At 35.7% G+C, this 25,732-nt stretch overlaps 1 protein-coding gene across 5 annotated transcripts in view; it reads left to right on the top strand.

Annotated features, from left to right (window-relative positions):
* Nucleotides 1-495: 495 nt before the first annotated feature.
* Nucleotides 496-25,732, top strand: part of LOC306851418 (uncharacterized protein) — a 34,461-nt gene continuing 9,224 nt past the window's right edge. For 2 of the 5 annotated variants that reach the window (XR_013782492.1, XM_079387621.1), the window contains exons 1-7: nucleotides 11,465-11,591; nucleotides 20,753-20,804; nucleotides 21,252-21,299; nucleotides 22,799-22,825; nucleotides 24,400-24,492; nucleotides 24,610-24,675; nucleotides 25,278-25,320. Coding sequence is in view for 4 of the 5 variants with exons in the window: in XM_079387621.1 (XP_079243747.1) it covers nucleotides 20,762-20,804; nucleotides 21,252-21,299; nucleotides 22,799-22,825; nucleotides 24,400-24,492; nucleotides 24,610-24,675; nucleotides 25,278-25,320 (320 nt within the window). In the remaining variant the exon portion in view is untranslated. Of the gene's footprint in view, nucleotides 633-11,464; nucleotides 11,652-13,446; nucleotides 13,569-20,752; nucleotides 20,805-21,251; nucleotides 21,300-22,798; nucleotides 22,826-24,399; nucleotides 24,493-24,609; nucleotides 24,676-25,277; nucleotides 25,321-25,732 lie in introns of those variants that run through there. The other 3 variants (XM_079387623.1, XM_079387620.1, XM_079387622.1) reach the window with 3 other exon arrangements.

Here is a 25,732-nt window from a genome sequence, read left to right on the forward strand (position 1 = left end):
TTAAGATTGTTCAATGAATACAAAATAAAAAAGATCAGCATTTATTTGATGCATTTTTTTGTAACATTATAATTACATTTAGTCTAACTTTTTATAAATTTAGTGGATCATTGATGAATGAAATTACTTAATAAAAATATTCTCACCCCAAACTTTTGAATGGTAGTTTATTTAGATTTTTTTTAAAGCTGGTTCACCTCAATTTTACATCTGAACCTCTCACAGGGAACAGGAACACACCAAAGCATTGCATAAAAAATAAATTAAAAGGACCTAAAAGGGACCCAACACACACAAAACTTGATTTTTATTTAAAAAAATAGAATCCAGGAATATTTGCTAGAAAATTCACAGGTTTCTTTTTAGTTTTGTTTAATTAGTATTTAATTATATGTGATTTCTCATAGATAAAAAGAAGGTTTGCAGAAGGCAGTGTAGAAATGTACTATTTCCGTGAGCTTACCACTTCCTGTAAAAGTTATCTGCAGGTTCAACATTCACGTGCATCTTCACACACAGCATACAGAGAAGCTTTCCCTGACCTTTCTATACACATGCACACAAATCGCATGCAACGACAAATCAACGGTTCTGGGTTTTCCATAGTTTGAAGTCACTGGAAGGATCAGTGGGTGAGCAAGGAAAACACATTCTTTCTAATTAACATATGACTTTTGTTGATGCTATTGCTGATCAGAGCTGAGAACCAGAAGTTCTGATATATGTGGTTAAGTCTGCCATCTGCAGTCTTATTGGTCCTAACTGTCCAGTGTGGATCTGAATAAAGAGAAAAACAGAATCAAATATTGATCAATACACAAAAACAAGTGCAAAAAGGCTTATAAGAGATTAAAATACAGCAAGGTATTCAAATGTCTATTAAAATGTAATTTGTAATGTCTATATAAAGGTATTAGGCTATTAAAATGTCTTTAATACCTGTAAATAAAAATCAACATATGTAAATAAAGCTAAAATGCTTTTATAAAGTACTTATAAAGACCCTAAATCCTCCACTCACAGTTCTTCATACATGGTGCGACACTGCCATCTAGTGATGATACAGGTATACCCAAATCCATTTAGTCCTTATAGGCTGCTCTGTGCATAGCAAATAGATGCCAAGATGAAATTGCTAATCTAAATACTTGTCGGTCAATAACGGTGGTGCATTAAGAATGCATAGCACAAAGCCGCCAGGGCTCAGATCTGAATATGAATAGCCCAAACTCACAGCTTAGCTGCATTTACTCTGCACTAGTGCCATCAATATCATCTTATAACACATCCCATAGTTGCTTCCTTTGACACGGTTTCATTTGGCAATATGCCATGCATAAATAGCTCAATATGGTGCAATTAATGCATCAAACTTGCTGCTGGTTGCATGAATATGAATGCAGACAGACAAAAAAAAAAAAAGGTCTTGTCATTCAATGCAGTGAAAAGTGTTCTGCTGCATAGCGCAAAACAAGACTGATTATATCTTTAGCTTTTTAACTTAGTATCTTCACCATCATTTGTCCAAAACCCAGGGTCGCCCATCACTATATGATAAATAGCCATTCTAGACTGGCTGGTTGTGCACCTGAAAATTATTTCAAAGGCCGTGATAGGCTCACAAACAGCAGGGGAATAATCAATGCTAAATGCAGCTAACAAAACATAACCATTTAATCACGCATGGTTAGAAAACACAATAAAAAGGCTAATAAACTTTTAAAAAGGGAAAGAAAATGTTGCTGCCTTGGAGCAAAACTAGTTTTATTAGATGCAAATTCAACAAATTCAGCCAAACGAAGGTAGCTGTGAAAATTCAAGACACACTGAGCAACCCAAAAAAAATTATAAACAATAATATTAATGTACTAAAATAGGATATTTTGAAGAATGCTGGTGTCAAAACAACATGCTTTTTCAAATTATTATTAACATATTTGTGACTTCAGGTTTTAAGACTGAGTAAATGTATCAGCAATGCTTCAAAGCTTGAAAATACAACTTACAATAGATCTCCCTTACTTTTTAATTAATTTTACAAACAAACACAAAACACATGGTTTGAAAATCTCTGCTCCCAAACACTATATGCAAATCATTTTACTGTACCTTTTGATCACACTGCAAAAAAGTGATGTTCTTCATCAGTGTTTTTGTCTTGAATTCCAGTACAAATATCTAAAGATGAAAAAAGACTCATTTACTTGAAGCAAAACGAAATAAAATATAAAATCTTTTTTTATGAATAATTGATCAAAATGGAGTGAGATTATGATTAAAACATGGCCAAATATCTGCCAAAGGGCTCAGAAAAATCAACTTAATTCAAAGGAAAAACAAGTTTTCTAATAGATGTTTCTTCTTGTTTTAAGAATATCTTGCTTAATTTTTTTTTTTTTTTTTTTACTTTTCAGAAAACAAGACTTGACATCTATGTATTTGACATCTAGGAAATCTATCTTGATTTAAGGATGTTTAGATTTGTGTTGGAAAACAAAATAAAAATACTGAGGAAGATTTTCTCTCTTTTTCTGGCAGCACATGCAACATTTAATGGCATTACTTTTTGAATTTACGTTCTGATGTTCAGTTCTGTTCTGATTTAAAAACTTCTTAGGCTTTAATTTTTGAAAGGGCAAATTAAGACTTATAAAGATGTATATTATTTGCACATTTTATTACACTTATTTCAAAAGTGAAAATCAACAACAGATGTTCCGCAGTTATTCTAAATGCGCAGGTGTTTCTAATAAGACCGGTTCAACCCTTCAGATCATCTTTACATCAGTTGCAGTTCCCACAGAGTCCACAGGCTGCAACAGAGCATTTGCTAAAGAACACAAGAATGCTACTCCATCTCAAATGTAGAACATGAAGCTTTTGAGTCACTTGTTTTGGTTAGAAAATAGCAAATCTTATCTAGAAAATGCTGTGAAAGAGTTATAACTGATATCTGTGATATTCAAAATATTAGTCTCATACATCTTCACAATCTGTAAAGAACAAAGACTTTGTACCTCCAGTCTGAACATTTACATAGTGTGGCAAGCTGAAACATACAGGTTCAGGCTGGATATGATTAGAATTGCAAACAAGCCCTCTAACTATGACTAGCTCAGCCCTCCTCTGGCTGTTCACCTGGTTAGATCAGGTTGGAGGACGCGCCATATTTCACTCATATTGTAACCCTAAACCTGACACAAAAACTGCCTGCTGATTTTCATATACAAATAATAACTGGATAAACACTCATTTTAGTAAAACAAACAACATTAGCAGGTGTATTCAGAAATATCCAATAAATAATGCATTGAATCATTTACAATTGAGAAATGTTTAATCCATTTCTTTTGTTAAATGTTCTTTCTTTTTCTCAGACCTCTGCTGAAATGCCTCGGGCTGTTGTTCATACTTTTGTTTCTAACCGTGAACTAATTGTTTAATGAAGCGCCTTAATATCTGAATGTCAGTGCATCTACCTGTGTGGATCACCTAAGGCTCAGTCAAGGCATCATGGAAACATGTGACCTGTTTTTAAACTCTGCTTGTGAACACTTTGACCCTGCAAACCTTTGTGTACTTGAACATACAACAAGCCCATTTGTGCTGGAACCTGCTAGTTATGATGCAACCTTTGCAATTCGAAACAAGCTGTCCCCATTCTTGACTCACCATCCCCTCCCCACACCTCCACTGCACACAAACACACAATAGGGCTCATTTCTGTTTGTGACGACGACGGGAACATATCAAGACAACACCCCTCTAACCTCCTGAATGGTTATGTAGTCTTTGGGTAATAGAGTGTGAAAAGTTTTCACTGCGGAGACAGTTTTTAGATCCTGATCATTCTCAAAACAACTGTTGTACACCATAACAGCCCATCGAAGCTACAATGTGGGCTCTTCGAAGACTAGCATGTTTGCACATCTGTGAACTTTTTGTGCACGTCTGTTTTGAGATCATGCTAGTGAACTCCTAAAAGTTGATAAAAATACCACCAAATTTCCATGCTTCTCTTTGGTAAGAGCAGACCATGAAGATTCATGACTCATCCTGCAGCAAACAGCCGCAATCTGGCGGTAGCACTTTTAGCGTACCTTAGCATAGATCATTGAATCAGATTAGACCATTAGCATCTCGCTCAAAAATGAACAAAGAGTTTAGATATTTTTCCTATTTAAAACTTGAATCTTCTGTAGTTACATCATGTACTAAGACTGACAGAAAATGAAAAGTTGCGATTTTCTAGGCCAATATGGCTAGGAACTATACTCTCATTCCGGCGTAATAATCAAGAAACTTTGGCACAATGACAGGCACAATGATATTACGCAGGGCCTGAAAGTAGTCCCCAGCTAGGTAGCTAGTTATGATATAGCTGGGGACTACTTTCAGGCGCTGCGTCATATCATTGCGCCTGCTGCACCCATGGTATGGCAGCAAAGTTCCTCGATTATTACGCCGGAATGAGAGTATAGTTCCTAGCCATATCGGCCTAGAAGGTAATGCACCAATTACGCTGGATGCCAACCGCCGTTAAAAAGAAGACATATATCAGCCTAGAAAATCGCAACTTTTAACTTTCCGTCAGTCTTAGTACACGATGTAACTACAAAAGAGTAAATTTTTAAATAGGAAAAATATCGAAACTCTGGTCATTTTTAAGCGAGATGCTAACGGTCTAATCAGATTCAATGATCTATGCTAAGCTACGCTAAAAGTCCTACCGCCAGACCCGGAGATCAGCTGAATGGATTTGAAAACGGTAAAACTCAACTGTTTAAACTCTGCAAAACTTTTCAAAAATAGTGGAGTGTTCCTTTAAAACAGTGTAGCTTTTCCAGTAGCTAACTACTTCTCCAGTAAGTAGCATTGTAGTGCGACCAAAAGCTAAATTCCGTTTTTGTGTTGACGAATCATGGGCCTGTAATGCATTGAAGCAACGCAGCTCTTATTCTTTTCTTATTAGTTTTCTTCTGACTAGATCACAAACTAAATTTGTACATTACCGCCATCTGTTGTGATATCACGCATCTCGCAGCTTTACAGTCTGTCCACCGACAAGACATCGTCTGATGATTTTGTAATGTACAGGAATGGATATTTCACATGAATCAGCTCTAATTTATGCAAAACAAAGATTAAAATGCTCTCTACGTCAAAGACTTAAAGCACATACAGGAGGTGAATAATAACCTTTTTAACGGCTTAATTTTCCTGTTTTTTTTTTTTTTTGCACTCCATATCAAATATCTATTTTACAATGATGAACCATCATAATATAATCTGTCCCCCCACCTGCTTATTTTATGACTCCTCCATATCCACTTTAAGTTGCATACATTTCGTTCTTGCATTAATGTTACGTTTGCAGCAATTTTGTACTTCAACAGTCAGTTTGAGATAACTACTGTATGTAACCAGGGCCGTCCTTTGGGCGGTGTAACTGGCTCCGTGCCAGAGGTGGGTAGTAACGAGTTACATTTACTTCGTTACATTTACTTGAGGACATTTTTTGGGTAACTAATACTTTTAGAGTATATTTTAAAATGGGTACTTTTACTCTTACTCAAGTATATTTTTAGAGAAAAAACGGTACTTTTACTTCGTTACTGTGGGCGACTCTCCTCTCGTTACTGTATCTTAATGCAATACAAGTTAAAAATGCTTCGGTTTATTCCAAACGCGCCGTCTACTTTTCTCTGGGCAATGAACGATGCCCATTCGCGAATGATTCATTCTTTTGAGTCGATTCTGTTTAAAGGCTTCATCAAACCAGTTGGCAAACCAGTGAATCGGTTCGCGAATCAGTTTGAATGATTCGTTCAGTTCCCTGCCGCACGCGCTGAGTCTCTGAAGCGGTTCTCACTCAGATAACAGAGAGTTTAAGAACATCAAGAGCGCTGAAGACATGGCTTTGGATGTACAGTCAGTTGAAAGCAAATCTGCAAAGGCTTGTTTGCTAGAGCTATATAAAGATCTCTATTAGATGAACACCGCGTGTGCTGTCTACTGTACTGTCTAGTGTCTACACAGGTATAGGCCACGATACCACTATGACATTACCAGTTTGTTGTACATGTACCTTACATTAAATACAATGTATAATTTATACATTAAATAAGCTGTCACAGAGTATGAAATGAACACCCGCGGAACCCGCGTTAGCTCTGCGCAGCGGCGCGCGGCCTGTTCTAGACACAATTAATATTCATATTTTTACAATATTTATGCTTGCAAAAATATAGGCTACATTTGTTTACATTTTGCAGAACAGAAGATCCGTCAATATGCATTTGTTTCGTTATGTTCAGAGCAGTCATGTGAGGCGTTTTCAGAGTTTTCAGTGTCAAAGGTTATAGGATAATACATAATTAATTTACTTTAAAATATAATTTAATTCAGTGATGCAAATCAGAATTTTCATCAGCTGTTACTCCAGTTTTCGGAGTCATATGATCCTTCAGAAATCATTATAATATATCGATTTATTACCAGTGTTGGAAACAGTTTTGCTGCTTAATAATTTTTGGAACCTGTGACATTTTGTTCAGTATTCTTTGATGAATAGAAAGCTAAAAAGAGCAGCACTGATAATAAATCAACATGATTTCTGAAGGATTATGTGACTCTGAAGACTGGGGTAAAGGCTGATGAAAATTTTGATTTGCATCACTGAAATAAATTACATTAAAATATATATATATATATTGAACGGCAGTGTGTGTGTGTGTGTGTGTGTATACACATACACATTACATAAATGTAATCTATATATCTAAATAAAAATAGACTATATTCAGTACCTATATGATCCAAAGTAACTAGTAACTAACTACTTGAGTAGTTTTTTTTATCCGATACTTTTTTACTCTTACTCAAGTAACTATTCAGACTTTTACTTTTACTTTTACTTGAGTAAATATTTCTAGAAGTACTTTTACTTGAGTACAGTTTTTGGGTACTCTACCCACCTCTGCTCCGTGCTTTGAGGAGGCCCCACGGTGAACGGACCGAGGGGGAAAAAAATAAGTAATAGTACGAATATTATTATGAAATAATTTAATATAATTTGAAATCATAAAAAAACATGAAAAATAATGTTGAAATCATAAGAATAAAGTTGCCACAATATGAGATTAAATTTGTAGCATTGATAAATAATTTAATGTTTACATACATATGATTTTAAGAAAAGATAAAAAAATAAAAAAATAAATCTGTACACTATATTTCTAAAGTTTGGGGTTAGTAAGTTTTTTTTTCAGCCAGGATGCATTAAATTGATAAAACAAATGACAGCAAAGACATTTATAATGTTACAAAAATGCTGTTCTATTGAATTGTTTGTTCATTAAACAAATACTGAAAAAATGTATCATGGTTTCCATTAAAATATTAAGCAAGAAATGTTTCTTGAGCTCCAAATTAGCATATTAGAAAGATTTCTGAAGGATCATGTGACACTAAAGACTTAAGTAGTCAAAAGAATAAATTACATTTTACAATATATTTATTAATTCATATTATTTAATAATTTAAATAATCACTTTAAATACCAATATTACTATTTCTTCCCTTTACTTTTGATCAAATAAATGCAGACTTTGTGAACATAAGAGACTTATAAAGCATAAAAAGCTTACCGGTCCCAAACTTTTGAACGGTAGTGCATAATTATTTATTTTAATATAACACTAAAACATCATATTTAATATAAAACAAACATCATTATAACAGAATCTTTTTAAAAAAAAAAACACTTATTGTACTCATTGTATAATAAATTCCAGGGTGATTGATTAACTCTTTTGAGAATACGGGAAGAGCTCATATAGTTCCCATAATTAGACACTTTATATTCATCCTTTCTTTGGAAGTCATAAACAGTGCCAAGCACCTTTTCAAACTAACTGTTTATCAGATCTGTGACTCTGTGACTCACAGAGGCTTAAGTCATGTATCCAAGAGTGACGAATAACAACGCAAAGCCACCTTTCAAAACAAGTGTGGGCCGACCATAACTGGTTCTTTAGCTTCTCAACAGCTGTATGAATGCCAGCAGAACCAGTCGTTCCTTTGCTGACTTCAGCTGAAAAATCCATTAGAAAGGGCACAGGCAGAGGCCTCCGGGTAAGTGTTATTTTGGCACTGTAATGTAGCTAAGGAGTAACACCTTTGCCTACAGGTCTTCAGCAAACCTTCATCAGCCAACTAGAAGTAAGAGAGATGTGAGTGAGTCAGATGCATGACCGATACTAAAAACAAAATCATATTATGGCATCAAGGAGCCAGGTAGACAAATATACAAACCTTCAAGGATCACATATTCTCAAAGTGTACCATGGTGGTGGACGAGGAGACACCACCCCTCACAATGTAGAGCGCTTTGAGTGCTTAGAAAAGCAGAAAAGCGCTATATAAATGTAATGAATTATTATTATTATTATTATTACCATGTAGAAATGGAGATTTAAAAAGATTTTTCAGAAATAGTTCTGTCATAATTTACTCATCCTCGTGTCTTTCAAAACCTGTATGAATTTATTTATCCAAAGAACACAAAAGGAGAAGTTTACAGTACATATCCAAGCTGCTCTTTTACAAACAGTTCATGCACGATTTTTAGTGAACAATGGTCCTTACACAAAGCTATTGTATGACTTTGGAAAACTTGAAATATAATGCAGAAGTCATATAGACTGCTTTCATGATTCTTTTGAAGCTTGACAGCCTCTGGTCACCATCCACTTCCATTGTATGAAAGAACCCATTTTTGACCCTCTGCTAAACCTCTACTCTACTGCAATAAGAAATCCACTGAAAATGCTCGGAAGATCTGATTCAGAAGAATCATTTACTTAAACATTGTGTCTGTGCATATGTTATAATGGGAGTTGGCTTGGCAAGTCAAGGCTTGACTACACATTTGAAGGACACGAGGATTGTTCCTTAGTTTAGGTGGATTATATGTGACTAATTCAACCCTTAACCTGCGTGTTGATCTCAAAAAGTCAAGAAATAAATCAACCACCTGACATTAATAAAGCATCACAGGTTTAGTCACAGTTGTGACCCTCATTTAACAAAGCCTGATATATGAAACAACAGTCAGAAAATTGTGTTATTTACTGGAAAGATTGCACGTGTTTTATATTCTGTATCATATGATACATCGGGCTCATATAGTATGATAGTGAAAACATGGAGCTCACACTGAAGAACAGTTGTTATTTACAGTATGACACGATTTTGAATTGTAACATTTTTTCTTAAAAAAAAAAAAAATATATATATATATATACATGGATGGATAATCAAGTAAGTTGATTCATTCCTGTTCATCTTGAAATATTAATGACAATATAAAGTTTATGCTTACCTTTACTTGGTAAAAAAATGCGAACTATCGATCAGAGGGCAGAAGGTATGTTGAAGATTGTGTAAGTTTTTCAGCAAAGTTTTGATCACATTAAAGATCAGGCATTGTGAATTAATGTATCAAATATGATACAGAAGGCTTTATATGGTTAAGGAGAATTATAGCCAGATTTAACAGATTTAACTTGGCCAGTTCATATATATTTCAACTGACATGGTTCTAAATAAAGCCACAGAAGTGGCTTCTGATAAGAAATAGCTATGGTGACTCACTGTCCTAATAAGACGCAGTGATTTGTGATCGTGAGCTATTACTGGACATACGACCTGACAACCAGCTGAAAGCTTGAGGAGGCCTGAGTAGAGTTTTGAAAAAAGAAGGAAAAAAAAAAAAAAAACGTGGGTCTTTTGTTCTTCTTTCCATTTTAACAGTGGTAGGTGCTAGGTGCACTTCCTGGGGTGGAGTGTGAAACCGAGATGGAGGAAAAAAAGAAAAGGAAAACCATCTACATACTATCGACAGATGCTGACTTATGTAGGCTACTCTGTACAGGTGCTGAAGAATTTAGTGTTTTGTTCGTGAGTGAATCGAATCTTTAAGTGAACGAGACTTGGCACGCCATTGAACGAGTCATCTCGTTCTCGAACAAGTGTTACACAGAAATGTGTTACAATATTTTTTCAATTTATGTTACAATAAGATGATGAAGAATTTTGAATGTGTTGATGACAATATTAACCTAAAGAACTCTTAGCTAATGACATTGTTTAGGATAGTGCCTTTATAGGTCAAAACAAAGTCTGTTGTTTGCTTAAAGCTATACAGCAGAGGACAAAATAGAAGAATAAATAATACATCTGTTTTGTTGACAATTGTGGGAAATAGTCACGATGCTTAAACACTCTTGTCTCTTTTTAATAAAGGATAATTAGACTTATTTAGTCTGTGACTTCTGCGTGAATAACTCACTCATAACATGCAAAGACTTGCAGCCACCTACTGGCATAATGTAGCCTGCTGCAGGCTCATTAAATGGATTCAAATGATTCGAGTCACTGGAATGAATCAAAATCCCTACCACCTGTGCAACCTGGTGAATCATTTAGGCTGGAACTGCTCTGACTCATGCTCAGATTCTTATTCACTGAAAACAACCAATTCAAAAGAGTTAATCATTTCTGAATGAGATGGGCTTCATTTGGATGTAAACATGTTTTTATTGCTTATATTGTCAACATGTTATATTTTAGCGCTTTACATGCCACCCGCTACTTACTTAATATAATTCACAGTAGCTACTGAGAAACATTTGATAAAAGCTTCGCTGCTTAAAAACATCAACCTTCTGCTGTAAAAAGTCAAACGAATGCTATTAGCAACACCATGTAGGCCTATACAAAATAGAGAACCTTACAATTTGTAAACTGGTTGCTCAAACACAAACCACTGACAACTTTAATATTCTGTAAAAAGCGAAACTATATATATTTTTTTAATATACACAATCAGTGATTAAAACAGTCAGTGGAAAAAAATAATGCTTCATATTGTTTACTGTTGAGCAAACTAATGACCAATACAATGAAATCAGCCAGGTCTGGCCTTGATGGATCTTGTAGGCTACAGAAGAAAATGTAAAACAACGTAAGGACAGGAAAGAGGCTGGTTCCCCTGAAATGATGTTGAGCAGATGAAAGATATAGAAGTAACTCGTGATATTTATCATTACATTCGGCACCCGAGGGGTCCCGCCAATCCCAGTTCTTGTCAAACATGTAATTCATAGAAAAAGTACAACACTCCTGAAACATCAATTCATATTCATTTGAGATTCATGGAATCTTTCCCCCCAGCATTTACAACTATAAACCATTCATGCAAAAATGCTGACTGCATAAGGGAGAACCAGAATTTGAACTGATATATGATACAGAAAAGGCCCCTACATAAATGTCAATAATACACTCTGTACAAATCCACTCTTTTACAGTCAGTGGCGTGTAGGTGAGACTCATGCAGGTGTCAGATTTCATGTGGAACGTCAGCCAATGAGACATTCACATCACGGCCCTGTCAAACACACGCAGGGGTTAAGACAGCGAGGAAGTTCTCATTCTGCCAGGAAGGTTGACAAAGGAGCTCATATGAGAATAGAGACAGTCATAAGCGCATGTGAACGATACCTCCAGCAGAGGACTACAATTTGGTGAGTGTGACTTTTTTCTTCACTGCTTCTAAAAGCACGGCAGGAATGGATGTCTCAAAAGTAAGGAGGGTTTTTCATTTCTCTTTAATAAAACATTTAGACTACCTTAAGAATTAAAAAATCGGGATCTCTTGAATTAAAACAGTATATTTTCATATATACATTTCTATGGTATTCAGTACAGAGTAAATGGTGGCATGCTACAAGAATAATAAATGTCTGACAGCATGTTTACAGGCTACTGCAAATTCATTTGTGGCTACTTTGCAGAAACCTGCAGGTGCTCAAAGCACTGCTAGAGATTGCATCACATGCAGGATATATATTAAAGTGTAATCAGGCAACATAAAGGCTCAAATAAAGAAGTCTTTGTTCACAGAGTTCAAATTAGTCGGACGTCACATTGCTGACAGTCATCAATTAAGGTATTGGCCTCTGTGACTGTAAACAGAACATGTTGCCACTTGCTTTCTGTATCTAAACAATTGCATCAAACATGCAGGTCAGTATCAGCTTAGTCTAGATTTTAACTAGTGTTTTGCATATTGCATGGATTCATGGTTGACTTTTCTGTCAAAGATCGATAAAGTATCTAGTAAAAACAGGAGCATGGGGAACTTCTCCCATGTCTTTACAAAACAGGAACAATTGTATCCTCTTTTAAAGAATCAGCATTTAAAATTGCCTGTATATGTTTCCACTGGACATGGTGGTGCAACTCCAAAACTTCTGTGTATGTGTGGTTGGGATGTATTAAACTGCTCGATTTAATAGTGAAGCCTTGATAATTTCTTTAATTCTCTTTGCTGAAAGAGGTCAAGGCGAGAACTGTTGCACATTTAGATATTTTAATACTTGTTATCAAGAAAATCTCAAGACGCTGTCAGACGTGTGCAGGAGAAACGCATTTAACACTCTGTCAACACAGCAGCACTGTTTGCCACACACACATGCGCCTAATACAGATATGCATTGTATTACTAATAGCATGTATATTGTTATTATCATCATTTAATATTATGCATGTATCCTCCAGGAGAAATTTTAGAAATGACTCGTGATACCTTGGTCTGCACTCGGTTTTTGGTTTCCAAATGTTTGATGCATGAAACTCACATCGCCTGGCTTTCACTTATCAGTGCAAATAATTGACAGTACTTTGGCACATTTAAAGCTTTTATGGTGTCATTGCACTGCTAAACATTAGTTCCCCACATAAGATTCACTTTTATGTCCTGCTGCTGCAGTGAAGTGAAACTCATGCACACGTGAGCACCAATCTGCAACTAACTTTGCCGTAACAAAGGCAACCACTCATTGGCTTGTTATTTCAATTCGGATAATTAAATTGGTTGACACTTAGAGATTTAACCACGTTTGAAACTACAATTTTTCTTTAATAAACATCATTATTATTGACAATACTTTGTGGAGAACTGAAACACTGACAGGCTTTAAAGATGGCTCATTTGTAAATTATAATGGAAGCATTCTGTTTTGTGGCGCCTTGTACAAAACATACCAAAATACATTACATTGCAATGCATTTACAAATTAATCTAAGTGTACATGGCGATGCATGCATATCTATGAATTCACACAACCTGTTGATTGTCTTTTCAGCACAAAATGCTGAGCAAGCAATTGTAGCCCGATTCCATATAGTTCTTAAGACCTATGCAAGCACAAAATTAATCAAGGATAATTACTTTAACCTTTGACATTTCTGTTTTTATATCAATAAAAAGGTAAAAAACAAACAGCTTAAGTACCAGAAGACATGGTGTTCTGAATATTGTCTATGAAAATATAAGGACTTGTAGTCAAAAGAGTTGAAAACCACTTGTGTAGTTTTGTTGCACATGTAGGATGACGTACATAGCGTAGATCTCACAGAATGAGTCTGCTGCTCTCAGAGCTCAGGTTCAGTCAGCTCAGTTCCCTGTCCTATTCAGTGCGGCAGGGGCCAAGGAAGTGGTGAGTTTGTAATTAAACTTTCTTTTATTATAAATATGTTATTCCCGTGCAGAAGGCTTTATAGTAGTTGCAGTGTTTCATTGGCTGTTGGATGTTTCTCTAGTGATGTTTATTTGCAGTTGTAGTGAAAGCCATATGGTCAGTGCAGATACTGAGGGACACACACACACACACACACACACAAAAAACTCAAGTGCTGTAGATATTTTCCCCTCCAATGTGAAGACAGGTTTTTGGTACAAAACAAACTTTGTCAGGTACTTTTTCCAGGTTCAATTAAACTGCTCAGTCCTATTATTATTCTTACCATTACTGATATCACTGTCAGTTTTACCATTGCAGGTACTGCTTTCACAAGTAAGGCAACTATAATGCTGAAAGGAGTTTTCTGTCTCAAAAGCTCTTCTGAAACACTAACAGATTCATTCTCAAAATATGCTAGTTTATTTTTGTACATGCAACAGTGCGTGTCTGTTAAGCAAGGCTTCCTGTGGTCTAAAACCTGGTATGCAGACTTGGTTCTTCAGACTTTTTCTCTAAAGTTGACCAGAATGTTTTTTGACTGTTTGCACAGTCATGTTAGCTTTCAGATACTGAAGGGAGATTGTACAATGTTTGTCTTGACTGCACTCAAGAACATTCTATCATGCGTTATGCTTGTGAACATTAAGTTTTGTGTTCCGTTCAGTTTCAACAGATGACCTAAACGACGTCACACTTTCAGAGAATGTCAAACTCGCCAGACCTGAGGTTTCGTTTGAAGTGCTGAATTTTTCAGAAACTTTCCCTTCTACCAGCACCCCAGTTTCTGAACTGCCTCATACTTGGATACTTTCGGGGGGGTTTGGGTGTTTGCGTATCTTGTCACTCGTTTTTACTAAGACCTCCGTCAGCAAATACCGTGTAACACAAACCTTATGTAAACATAACCATATCCTTATTATATGAGCTCCATGTGGCTGGCTGCTGCGGTTAAGTTTGCGTCTGAGGATGTGTTTTCATGTGCTGCTTTATTCTGTGACACTTTGATGAATGTTTGATGTCCCTACTATTGTGCTGTAGGTCCTGTCTATCATCATGGCTGTTCTTTTGTATCATGTCAACCCTGTCAAAGCTCAAAAAAGAAAAATAAATTAATTAATAAAGGAATAGTTGGTCCCAAACTAAAAAAATACCCTAATGCCATTTGAAATTTCATTCTTCTGTGAAATGCAAAAAGAAAAATGCTTTGAATAATGTACTGATCACTCTTTTCCATGCAATTGCCATGAATGGGGACTATATGATTATTACATGACTTTAGAAAACTATTAGAAGTACTACTTTTATGATATTTGTATGGTGCTCTGGACTTTTCAGTGTAGAATAAACCGTTTCAACAGAAAAAAAAAAAATGTGTATTTTGTGGTAAATTTTGGCTTTAAATCTAATTCAAACTGTCATACTTCCCACTTAACACCTAATATTTTCTCTTGTATGGTGTTATTTTGATCTGCATTTATTGAATGTATCTCGCTCATAGACCATTTAAAGGAAATGCAACCAAAGCCTCCTGTTTTGCAGCTTCTGTCTCAAGCAATCACACCTGTGAAACATTTGTTTGTGTGTCTTATATAAACGATGTTTTTACTATCCCACATGTCTTTCACTTTCAGTTCAGACCAAATTTAAACATTTACCAAAACCATGTCTATTAACTTTAGTCACATATCTGTGGCATTGAGGTTTTGGTTCACACAAGGTGTTGGCAGTGGGGAACTGTAGATCAAAAGACAGTTGTCTATGTTTAGAATCTTTGCTGCGATACATAACTGGTCACATTAAGCCCGATGTGGAAGTGTGAAATAAAGAAAAGAGCTGGCAGAACAAGTATTCACACTTTGGTAACTGGAATATAATCAACAATATGTTCAGTTAAAAATAATTTGATTTTAGCAGCTAATGACTAAAAATGAAATTCAGCCTGTAACACAGCCTCATCGTTATGCTTTGGAGTTTTGAGGTTATAACAAGAAACCAAACCAGCCCATAAACTTGTATTGTCCCGTCTGGTTAGGATACTGTGTATACCTGTACTTTTCTAGAACCTGAATTCTACATATAATGCTGACATTATGGACTTACTGATTCAACTGAGTGTTGTTAGTGAGTCTGGCCTAGATGTTTTTGAGACAATTTGTGACTCAGATGAAGTTAACAATCAGAAAAGATTAATTTTCATAAGAACGGAGCAAGGCGGTTTCTTAGGTCATATTCCAGTGTGTATTTGTGTTATGGAGAGCCTCAAATTTTCTCTCACCACTTAAAAGAGTTTTCGTCTGTTCTGCAAGTTCGCGAATTATAACAACATGTAGATATGATGTAAATAAGATATTCATTGTGCAGTGCAGACAGCGTCATTGATTAATGGAACGTCATGAGATCATGATAAACTGAAGTGAATGATCTGGAAGGACAGCTTTTTGTGATTATAGATGTAGCGCTTTTTGCGCACTTTCTAGGCTGTTGGCCTATAATAATGTCTGACTGTCTCAGAACAGATATATTAACATCAGAGAAGAAAGAATTGTGTTTCATGTCATGATTTTATTTGTCTTGATCAAAATGACTCGCTTGAGTGCTTTTCCAAGGCACTCTGACGTGAACTGCCGCACACTCATATATATGCACGAATGAGATGAATTAAGGTTTTCTCTTAATAATAGATTACATTTTCGATTGGTTTCTCGGCAAACCCTAAAAGTAAAAGAGCATACTGTAGTTAATGTGTTAGGGTCCCATACCTGCAATTTGCTTAGGGCTCCCAAATCACTAAATCCGCCCCTGTCAATAATACACCATGTTATGAAAGGTTGCAAATTGTTTAATTTTATTTATGCATGTCCATCAGCCTATATCAACCAATTCTACTCTGAGCTTGTGTTGCTAATTTTAAAGCTACCGTGTCATTTTTTAAAAATTTTTATCTCCAATAATTTCTCAGGCTGATTTTCCAGTGCTATTAACATTAACATATTGAAGAAAACAAGAGAGAACAAAAACTCACTGTGCCTAAACATTCAAAAAATTCTAGGCGGGTGAATCATAATAATCCAAACAAGAAAACAGATGAAAAATGGCCGCACACTATAAAGGAAAACAGACAATTAGGCACTAAAGGTGGTCATGCCATGACCGAAATGTTTGCAGTCTCCTAGTAAAGCTGTGTTTTTTATTTCACATTTGTATTTGTCATCTTTATAGTGTGCGGGCCTTTTTGGCAACTTTTCGCAAACATTGACATACCACTACTGGTTTAACCAATCTACAGTCTGAACAATGTAAGGTGTAGAAATCACACACTGTAGGCAAAAGCAAAATGAAAAAACCCTGTTATACTGTGTGTTGATTTACAATTTTATGAGGTATGTAAGTGGTTTTTCATCGGTGGCTTTGCTGCAGGCTCATTTCGGGCCACTTTTGCAGGACTGCACATATTAATGATAGAGCACAAATTAGGTGGAGGCAAAACAAGTGCAAAAACTGGAGAATAGACCAAATTCAATTTGAATTCAAATACACGAATATATTAGCCAATTGTTCAGCAACACAAGTTTAGGAGGACTGTCAACTCACAGGCGTTGGACTGCACTGATAAATATTTTCAAATTGGTTCAGCTTATTATTTCTCCGAGGCAGCCGGGCGCACTAAATTGGAATTTAGGGAGGGGGTCGGAGGGGGTTTCAGATAGCTGTAGGTTACTCTTGATGGGAGATTTGCTGTCACATTTTTACAAGCTTGGATTGTGCTTGCTCCGACAACCAGTCCCACATCTTCTGAACAACAGCTTAATTGAAAGAATCTCTCTTGCCGTGACGACCTGAACTGAGCATGGAAATTCCAAATTACGAGACGAGTTAAGCCACCACAATCTCTCTCTTTATGGAGAGCTTTCTTTTTTTCCACAAATACCGCAGTCCCTTATGGATGAGTTTGCCAAGACAGCCTATCATTAAGACAGACATACTGGTATCACAACCATGATGCTTCTTTCATTTCCACTTATTAACCGTTTTTGACACGTTTAAGACATGTAAGCTACAGATGAAGACATGACAGCACAATTAAAACTAGGTGTTCCAGGCTGATTTCAGCTGCTGTTACTATAATATGATAATTTGCTAATTAGACTAACAAATATAGACTTGCCAGGGTCAAAGCAAACTCTCCTTTCCGCTCAGCACAGTTCCAAGTACTCACAGATTGTTCTAAAAACTAAGCTCATTTGACAGCGTCAAAAGCATTACTCATTCTCTTGTTTGTATTGACGTTGTCATGACCTGTCCCTCATGCTAATCCACTACTTAAGCCTATTTCTGTAATGGTGTAATTTTCCCACCTGCTATTTGAAAATTAGCAACGGAATTCCATTCCAAGTCGGAATAAAATGGCTCCGTCGAACTGGCATGGCACTAAATTGCAATTATTTTAAAAATATACTTATCTTTTACTGAATTGTTTTTGAATTATTTTTATAGTAATATAGATTATTTCTGAGAATACATTAAATTTATAAATAATGTTATGCATTTGTATTACGTAAAACGAACGTGAGCTTTTCGAACACAAAGAATGTTTTTGTGACACCAACTTGTGGTGCGTTCATATCGTGACTTGTGAAAACAAACTGACGTTGGAATTTGTAAATTTAGCACGAGTATTCTGCGTTGAACCCGGCACAACCAACGGCCAGTGCTACATTACTGTTTTTAATGTCAGAGGAGACATAAACAGCTCTCTCTCTCTCTTATAGTCCGATCAAAGTTGATTCATTCCAGTGAACCAGTTCATCCTAAACGGCACTTTCATATGTCGCATTATAAAGCCGGTGCAGAATTCGGAACCGCAATACCGCATACTACTACTCTTAATTTTTATCCGAATTTCGAATTCAGCAGGAGACATTCTAGTGAATCTTTCCATTCTAAGAGCTCTCCTTTCATATTGGAATGACTGGTTCATTCAAGTGAATTGATTCAGTTCGTTCAGATTCACCGATTCAAATTTCTGTGCTACTGCTTTCGACTAGTTTGTGTAAATGGACATGTTTTTGTTGTTCTAATTTTTTACCTTTATTCTAAATTGTATCTACGCCTATTTGAGATTAATTCATTCAAAAACATTCACTGTGCCAGCAAAAATGACTGATTCAATTGTAAATAGGCCTATTATTAGCTGCAGTCTTTGTGTAAGAAAACTGTCCAAAGTGGACATCCAGTTGTGGTAGTATAATGTGAATGGAGAAAGCAGGTGTATAATGTCCCAGTGTCACTTCCCTGTATGGAGTTCCCAGTTATTGTGACATCATAACAGCAATTAACAACAGGAAGTGGAAGCCCAACACAATGGGCACCCACAACAATATCTGGATGAAGAGCAGGGTCTTGTGAGATGGAAATGCAGGCCAGAGGGGGAATTTGGAGCTTGGGCACCATAGCACTCATTTGATTGTATGGCAAAAGCCTTTTCTATATTTAACCACTGGAGGACTCAGGAAAAGGTCATTCCTGGGCTAGTTCCCATCTCCTAGTCCGAAGTGGGAAGAAAAATAAATACATGTAATTGTTAAGCGCAACGGCCAGCTGTGTGTGTCAAACATCTGCCTGGATAATGAGCACAACAAGGCCTTCTGGGAAAGATGCCATGTGGAAGTAAAATCTTGAAAACATAATAGGTAGAAGAGGAACATTCCTCCATGTGTATTTGTGCTTTAGTTGTACTGATTAAAGTCATTTGGCAGCTGGTCAGATGCTTTCACAATGAAGGCTGTTAAATCATGAGGTACACACACATAAGTCACACATAAGTCTGAAATTAATCACTTTTTATTGTTACAGGAAATTAGGGGGCATTTCTATTACACATTTCTATTTGAATGCCACACAACATCTGCTTGGTTCCAAGCTGGAAGGGTTTAATAATTTAAGTTTAAGATTGCATAAAATGACTTGACAAATATTTGACAAGGGAAAAACTTATGGAAACTTATAATACAAATCTGAATTCTGACTTCTGACTGATTCCATCTCACAATTCTGACTTTCTTCCTTGGAATTCTGAGTTTACATCTTAGAATTGTGGAAGTCTGAGATTCCATCTCACAATTCTGACTTTTTTTGAGTTTATATCTGACAATTCTGACTTTTTTTCTGAATTTTGAGTTTACATCTCAGAATTGTGACAGTTTTTAGAATTCTGAGTTGGCACATTTATATTTTGTTTATATCTTGCTTTGTTTTTTACTCGCTTTTGCTATATAAAATTAAAAAGGTAATTACAAAATGTTTAGCGCACAATTCAGATATCTCTCAGAAATGTGACTTTACATCTACCAATTCTGCATGTATATACATTTGGAAAATGAACCAAAATGCTCTCTTGAATATTGCAACTATCTATACATTTGCCAGGCTGTGATATCAATCCCATGTTAACTTCCTCAACAAGTTCCTGTGAAACTTTTATCTTGCAATTCTGTGTTTATATCTCACAATTCTCAATACTGTGAGAATATTTGGACTCTTAGGGGAACATGGCCTTGAGGCTAAACTACGCAAAATAAAGCTTAATAAAGGTTATGATTTCAAGGGAGCAAAACTGATAAATACCCACACTGTTCAGGAATTTACTGTTATGGGAAAATAAACTGCGTAGCATGACTAGCCTGCATGGTCTGCAAAGCAGCTCATGGCACTCAGCATAAGTTTCCTGTCGAGTATGCTTGTTCAAGTGCTTTGGTAAACAAACAACAACAAAAAAAGTTGCATTGCACACCAGACCACAGACCTGAAACCATGAACCATGAGTCAGCCCACATTAAATTCATGCTGAGATAAGGACTAAAGTCTTCTGATGAATTTATAATATTTAGCCTGGCTAACCACAATTCAGTTTCATACTTGACTGATTATATTTCTAGTTATTTATTAACTCTGACATCTTCAACTATGGCAAGGAATGGTGTAATAGATTATTTGTGATCTGTTTGAGATTAGAGAGATGAGGCAGTTCTTCCATGTGAATTTATCTAGGTTACTCTAGGCCAGGTTCACAGGGTTGACTATGTATCAAAGCTCTTGAGAAATCTAGGTGTAGCGTTCTAATGTGTAGATTCATTTTTTCTCCTTATCTTTTTTTTCCCTAGAATAAGAAGATGCTGCGTTTACTCATTCTGTTTTTGATTCTTCGAGGTGCTGGTAAGTTCATTCTATCTAGGCTTACATTATTCTGTCGTACTTTGATCAAAAGTTCTCCATCCTATTCAGATGTTTATTTTTGTACTCAATCCATCTTTTTCTTCTCATGTCTGTCTAAAGTATCTGTATCGGTGACAGGCTTGTGAACCAATCCTCCTGTTACTCGCCATTTAGCAGATGCTTTTCATCCAGTGTGCCTTGAACGCTCTCAAAGTTTTGTGCTAACACTAGAGATTTCATCAAATGATGACAGTTCTCTATCTGTCACTTAGATATGTGATAAATGAAATGCTATATATTTATACATGTTAATTTCACAACGGAGTTGTTTTACCTTCACTATCTGGCAGTTGAATAACCTCTGAAGATATTTAGTTGTAACCCCTTATAATAATTGGTTATGTTCATGTGGCCTTTAACCTTATATTTAATTATTCAAATCAACAGCTGCAACATCAGAAGACACAGAAGAAGATTCTTCAGGAGATAATATCGGTATGACATCTCTCAAGTTTTCTGAAAATCTGAATGAATCTCATCTTGTCATGCCCAGGTCATATTTCACCCCCATAATCACAAAATAAAAAATAAAAATTATATTTATCTTAAAGAAAATTAAACTCATTTTCAAGACCATTCTTATGAATATTACGTGCATGAATACTCACAATTAAATACACTTTCTTCCTCAAAATTAGTGCTGGGTAAGTCACTCTAAAAAAGTAATTAATTACTAGCCACTATAATTGCATTTTCAACAGTGTAATTAGATTACCATACAAATTACTCTTTCTAAAAATGATTGCAATACTTATTACAAATTACTTTCTAAATCCCATATGAACCTGAACCATACAAAGATAGACATGAAACTGCTTGTTTAATTCTTTCAAATAAATAATATGAAATTACATCAATTATTATTGAACTGATCAAAGTATTTAAAGGTAAAAGTTTTCATTAAAAACATACATTTTAATTTTAGGTGTTACAGTTTGAGGTTAAATTTATTTAGACTATACAGCATACAGTGCAATTACATCAGAAATAAGTGTCATTCTGTCAGGATACTATTATCAAAATTATAGCCATTTAGCAAATAGTTCGGTTTGGCGGTACGGTTCTGCTCTGGGCAAAAACTCCCTGCCCATCCATGCAGCCTTTCATGAATGATCAGGGAGAGCAGAAATAATAACCCCCCCTAGGGTGAACAGAACAGAACAAAGCAGATATCATTAATGCATTTAATGATATTTAAGTGTAACACATTACTCAAGATAAAGGAGTCGGATTCAAAAAGGAATATCAGAAAGCCAAGTCCTGACTGTGGCGAAAGGAGGAGTTGGGGATGGAGGAGGGTTATTTGCTCCTGAGCAAGCAAAAAGCTGCTGAATAATACTGAATAGAGCTTATATAAGAATGCCGTGATAGGTATCGTAATTCAGATGTGATCAGTTGAGAGTCAGCTGATGCCAGCTTGACTCACGTGACCTGCCAGAACTAACGCTGTATGCTTAATTTAAATGACAGAAAAATTAAGAGTAATCCCTTACTTTACTTTTTCAAGGGAAAAGTAATCAAATTGCAGTAATTGATTACTTAGTAATGCATTACACCCAGCACTGCTCAAAATATATGAAAATATGAAAAATATGTGTTTGCCTTGATTTAAATTGATAAATAAATAAATCACATTATCAATAAATACAGAATTGTATTTTACTATAATGCAGATATAAATATGAGAACATAATAAAAGTGACTATTGAAAATAATGGGGGAAAAAAATCAGACTGTCAGAATAATTTAACAAAGCTTAAAATAAGCTTATTTCAAAGTATTTTGTCTTATTTTTGTTTCATTTTTGGGCTGAAGGTGACACGTTTTCATGACATCCAGATAGTAACCATTGTTTGGTAAATAACTATTGCTATTTTGTGATTTTCTGTCATTTTAATTTTTTCTATCTTATCTTCATATTCCCATTTGCCCAGGTGACGACGAGGATGGTGATGATTTCGGTAGGTATTCCTCTCTGGTCACACATGTAACATGAAGAAAGGTTGTTACTGTAAGACGTGACCACCTCATCCGTCACATTAATTCCTGAAAGCAATCAATTAGCGTCTCCCAGCAGAGAGGCGCTGATAGCCTCGGCTCCATCCGCACCACTGTCTGTCCCCTTAATGGACGTTGGCAGTCTCATTCAGCTCTCCTGTGCGAGGAGCTGTCCGTCTTCATCAGTGGAATGATTGCTCTCTGATAGAATTACTGAGCTGTTAAGGTAAACCCTGCTCACCAGTTCTGGCCAGAGGCAGATGGGAAGGGTGGGAGGTGGGATGGAGGGAAGTAAAACTCTCCAGTATGAGCACGATTAGAATTGAGATTCATTTTCCATCTAATTTCCTAGAAAAGGCGAAAAACTGTTAGTGATTAATACAAAGAATTGGATTGAAGATGTGGCCTAGAGGCATAAAGCTATGCTGCTCATATGGGTTCAAATCTGGCGTGCGTTGTGTCAAGTCGCATTTATTTATATAGCACTTTATACAATATGGATTTGTTTAAAAGAAGCCGATTCACAGTAATAAACAGGAAATTAACAGCATTAATGTTGCATTTCATGTTTCATTAATTATGAAATGCATACGATTTCAGCTTAAAGCAGCTCAGACAACACGAGAGTGTCATTCTTCAGCTCAATTTAGTTCAGTGTCGATTCAGTTTAACAGTGTCAATGTTGCAAAATTCATTAATTATGAATGAACTCGATTCAAATAAAGCAGCTCTACAAAAGATAATAGTGTCATTGTTCAGCTCAAGTCACTTTAGTGTTGATTCAGTTTAGTTCAATAATAGTGCATTAAGATTTCAATTCAGTTCAATTTAGTTAGAGTTTAGTTAACATACAATAGTGTCAGTGCAGACACATTGACAATATTACTGTATTAAGTGTCCCAAACCTGTTCCCACAACTATTAAAACTATCCCAGCAGGCACAGGACGTTAATATAATGTCAGGTTGACGTTGGACATGACGGCGGACAGACATTACATTTTGGTTGAAAATGGAAATCAGGTTGACGTCAGTAGTTGACACCAATTTGACATTGACTTAACGTTGGATTTTGGTTAAACAACCTAAAAACAACAAATATTAATGTCAGCTATGTCAGTATTGGACATCAAATGAACATTTACATTACACGTTGAATTGTCATTGAATTTTGGTCACCCAATGTCACAACCAAAATTTAACCAAATATCAATGTCTTATGACATAGTGTGCCTGCTGGGATTATGTGAAATCACTTTAAAAATCCATAGACTTGAACAGGAAAAAAAAAAAAGCCTGACCAATGGCAGATGGGGAAGTGTTTGGGAAACCTGTCTGAAAACAATCATTATTTTCAGCACTTCAGTTTGGTGGCCCTAGAGGAAAATATTCACAGTCGTTTCAATAAAATGGGTAAAAGCCCTACAAAATCATTTCATAAGGCTGTAATGGGTCCCTGTTTATTAAGAAATTGGTAACCATTGTTAATGTGATAGCAGTTCATCCATGAATATCATCCTTGAGTTTTTTTTTTTTCAGTGAAGCAAATGCGTCCTGTAATAGATGTTCATGAAATTCCTGGAGCAAGTCCTGGATCAGATAAATCCACAGGAGACGATGAAGCTAATGGAGGTTGACAAAAACTTCAAATTTATCTACTTATTGATTAATTCATATTTCCAACTTGGAGTTAAAGTATATGTGCACAAATTTAATGCACATCCTCCTGGTTTTATTTTTCACTTTTAGGTGGAACATTGGTAATCATCATAGCTGCCGTTAGCGTCATAGTTCTGGCTATTGGAGGTATTGTAGGTAGGTTGAATCCCAGCAAACTTGCCACACTAACACAGACATTTACTACACCACTACAGTTTGATACTAAGGCCATGCTATCAGTTTTCACAAATAGTGTGTGTAAAAATGAATTCAATATTCTATAAGTTTAAATGAATTAATAAACATTTGTACATCTCTAATGTTGTTCATATCTAAAATGAAGATTCTGTCAATAACGTTCTGTACATTCAGTGCCTATGCAAATGAAGGAAAATGTGTGTAAAGAAACACACTTTACATACAAATACCTACGACTACTAATGAGATCACGTTGCAAATGCAAGTTCAGGAATACTTCCTTCTAATTATACAGCAGTTATAAATTTTATGAGATACATGCTGTAAATGAATATATAAAATGTTTGTCTTATTGTAAAAAGTCAGTTTAATATGGGTGTGTACTTTACAAGAAACACGGGATCTAAAGCTGTACACCAAATTTTCGTCAACTCCCAACAGCTCCATTGATGGGTGTTGGATATCCTGGTTTATTTGACCAAAAAGGCAACACAATTTTCATACAGTAGTTTTTCTGTGAGGCTATTTATTAAGCCGTAACATCTCTTTTATCTTTACAGCTATTGTCTTCTTCAGACGTTACTTGCAAAGCCGAGAACAGGGGTAAGACTGATTTAGCTTTGCTTGCAAGCAATTTTAAATGACCTGGGTGTCAGATAAGCATATTTTTGCAAAAAAATGTTATTAAAGACTCAAAGCATGCCGGGTTGAATATAGCAAAATCCATTTGACAGAAATTTGTTTGAGCACTCCACAAACTGTTACCCATGTTGCCTGCAAATGCCGGGTGGATTTGTGCATGCCTTTGTGAATAGAGATTTGGAAATATCTAATGTACTTCACTAATAATTCAGAAAACATTGAAGCTGAAGTTATTTGCACAAGCACAATGCTTATATATTAGTTGCTCCACATGGCCCCCTTTTTATACTGGATCTAAGAAGGATTTGGCAGCACTTGCTGGAAAAAAATAGTTTTTTTCTCACCTCTAGCTTACTTGACACTTTATCTTGAG

This window comes from Barbus barbus, assembly GCF_936440315.1.
Source record: "Barbus barbus genome assembly, chromosome: 31".
In the NCBI taxonomy this organism is placed as follows: Eukaryota; Metazoa; Chordata; class Actinopteri; order Cypriniformes; family Cyprinidae; genus Barbus; species Barbus barbus.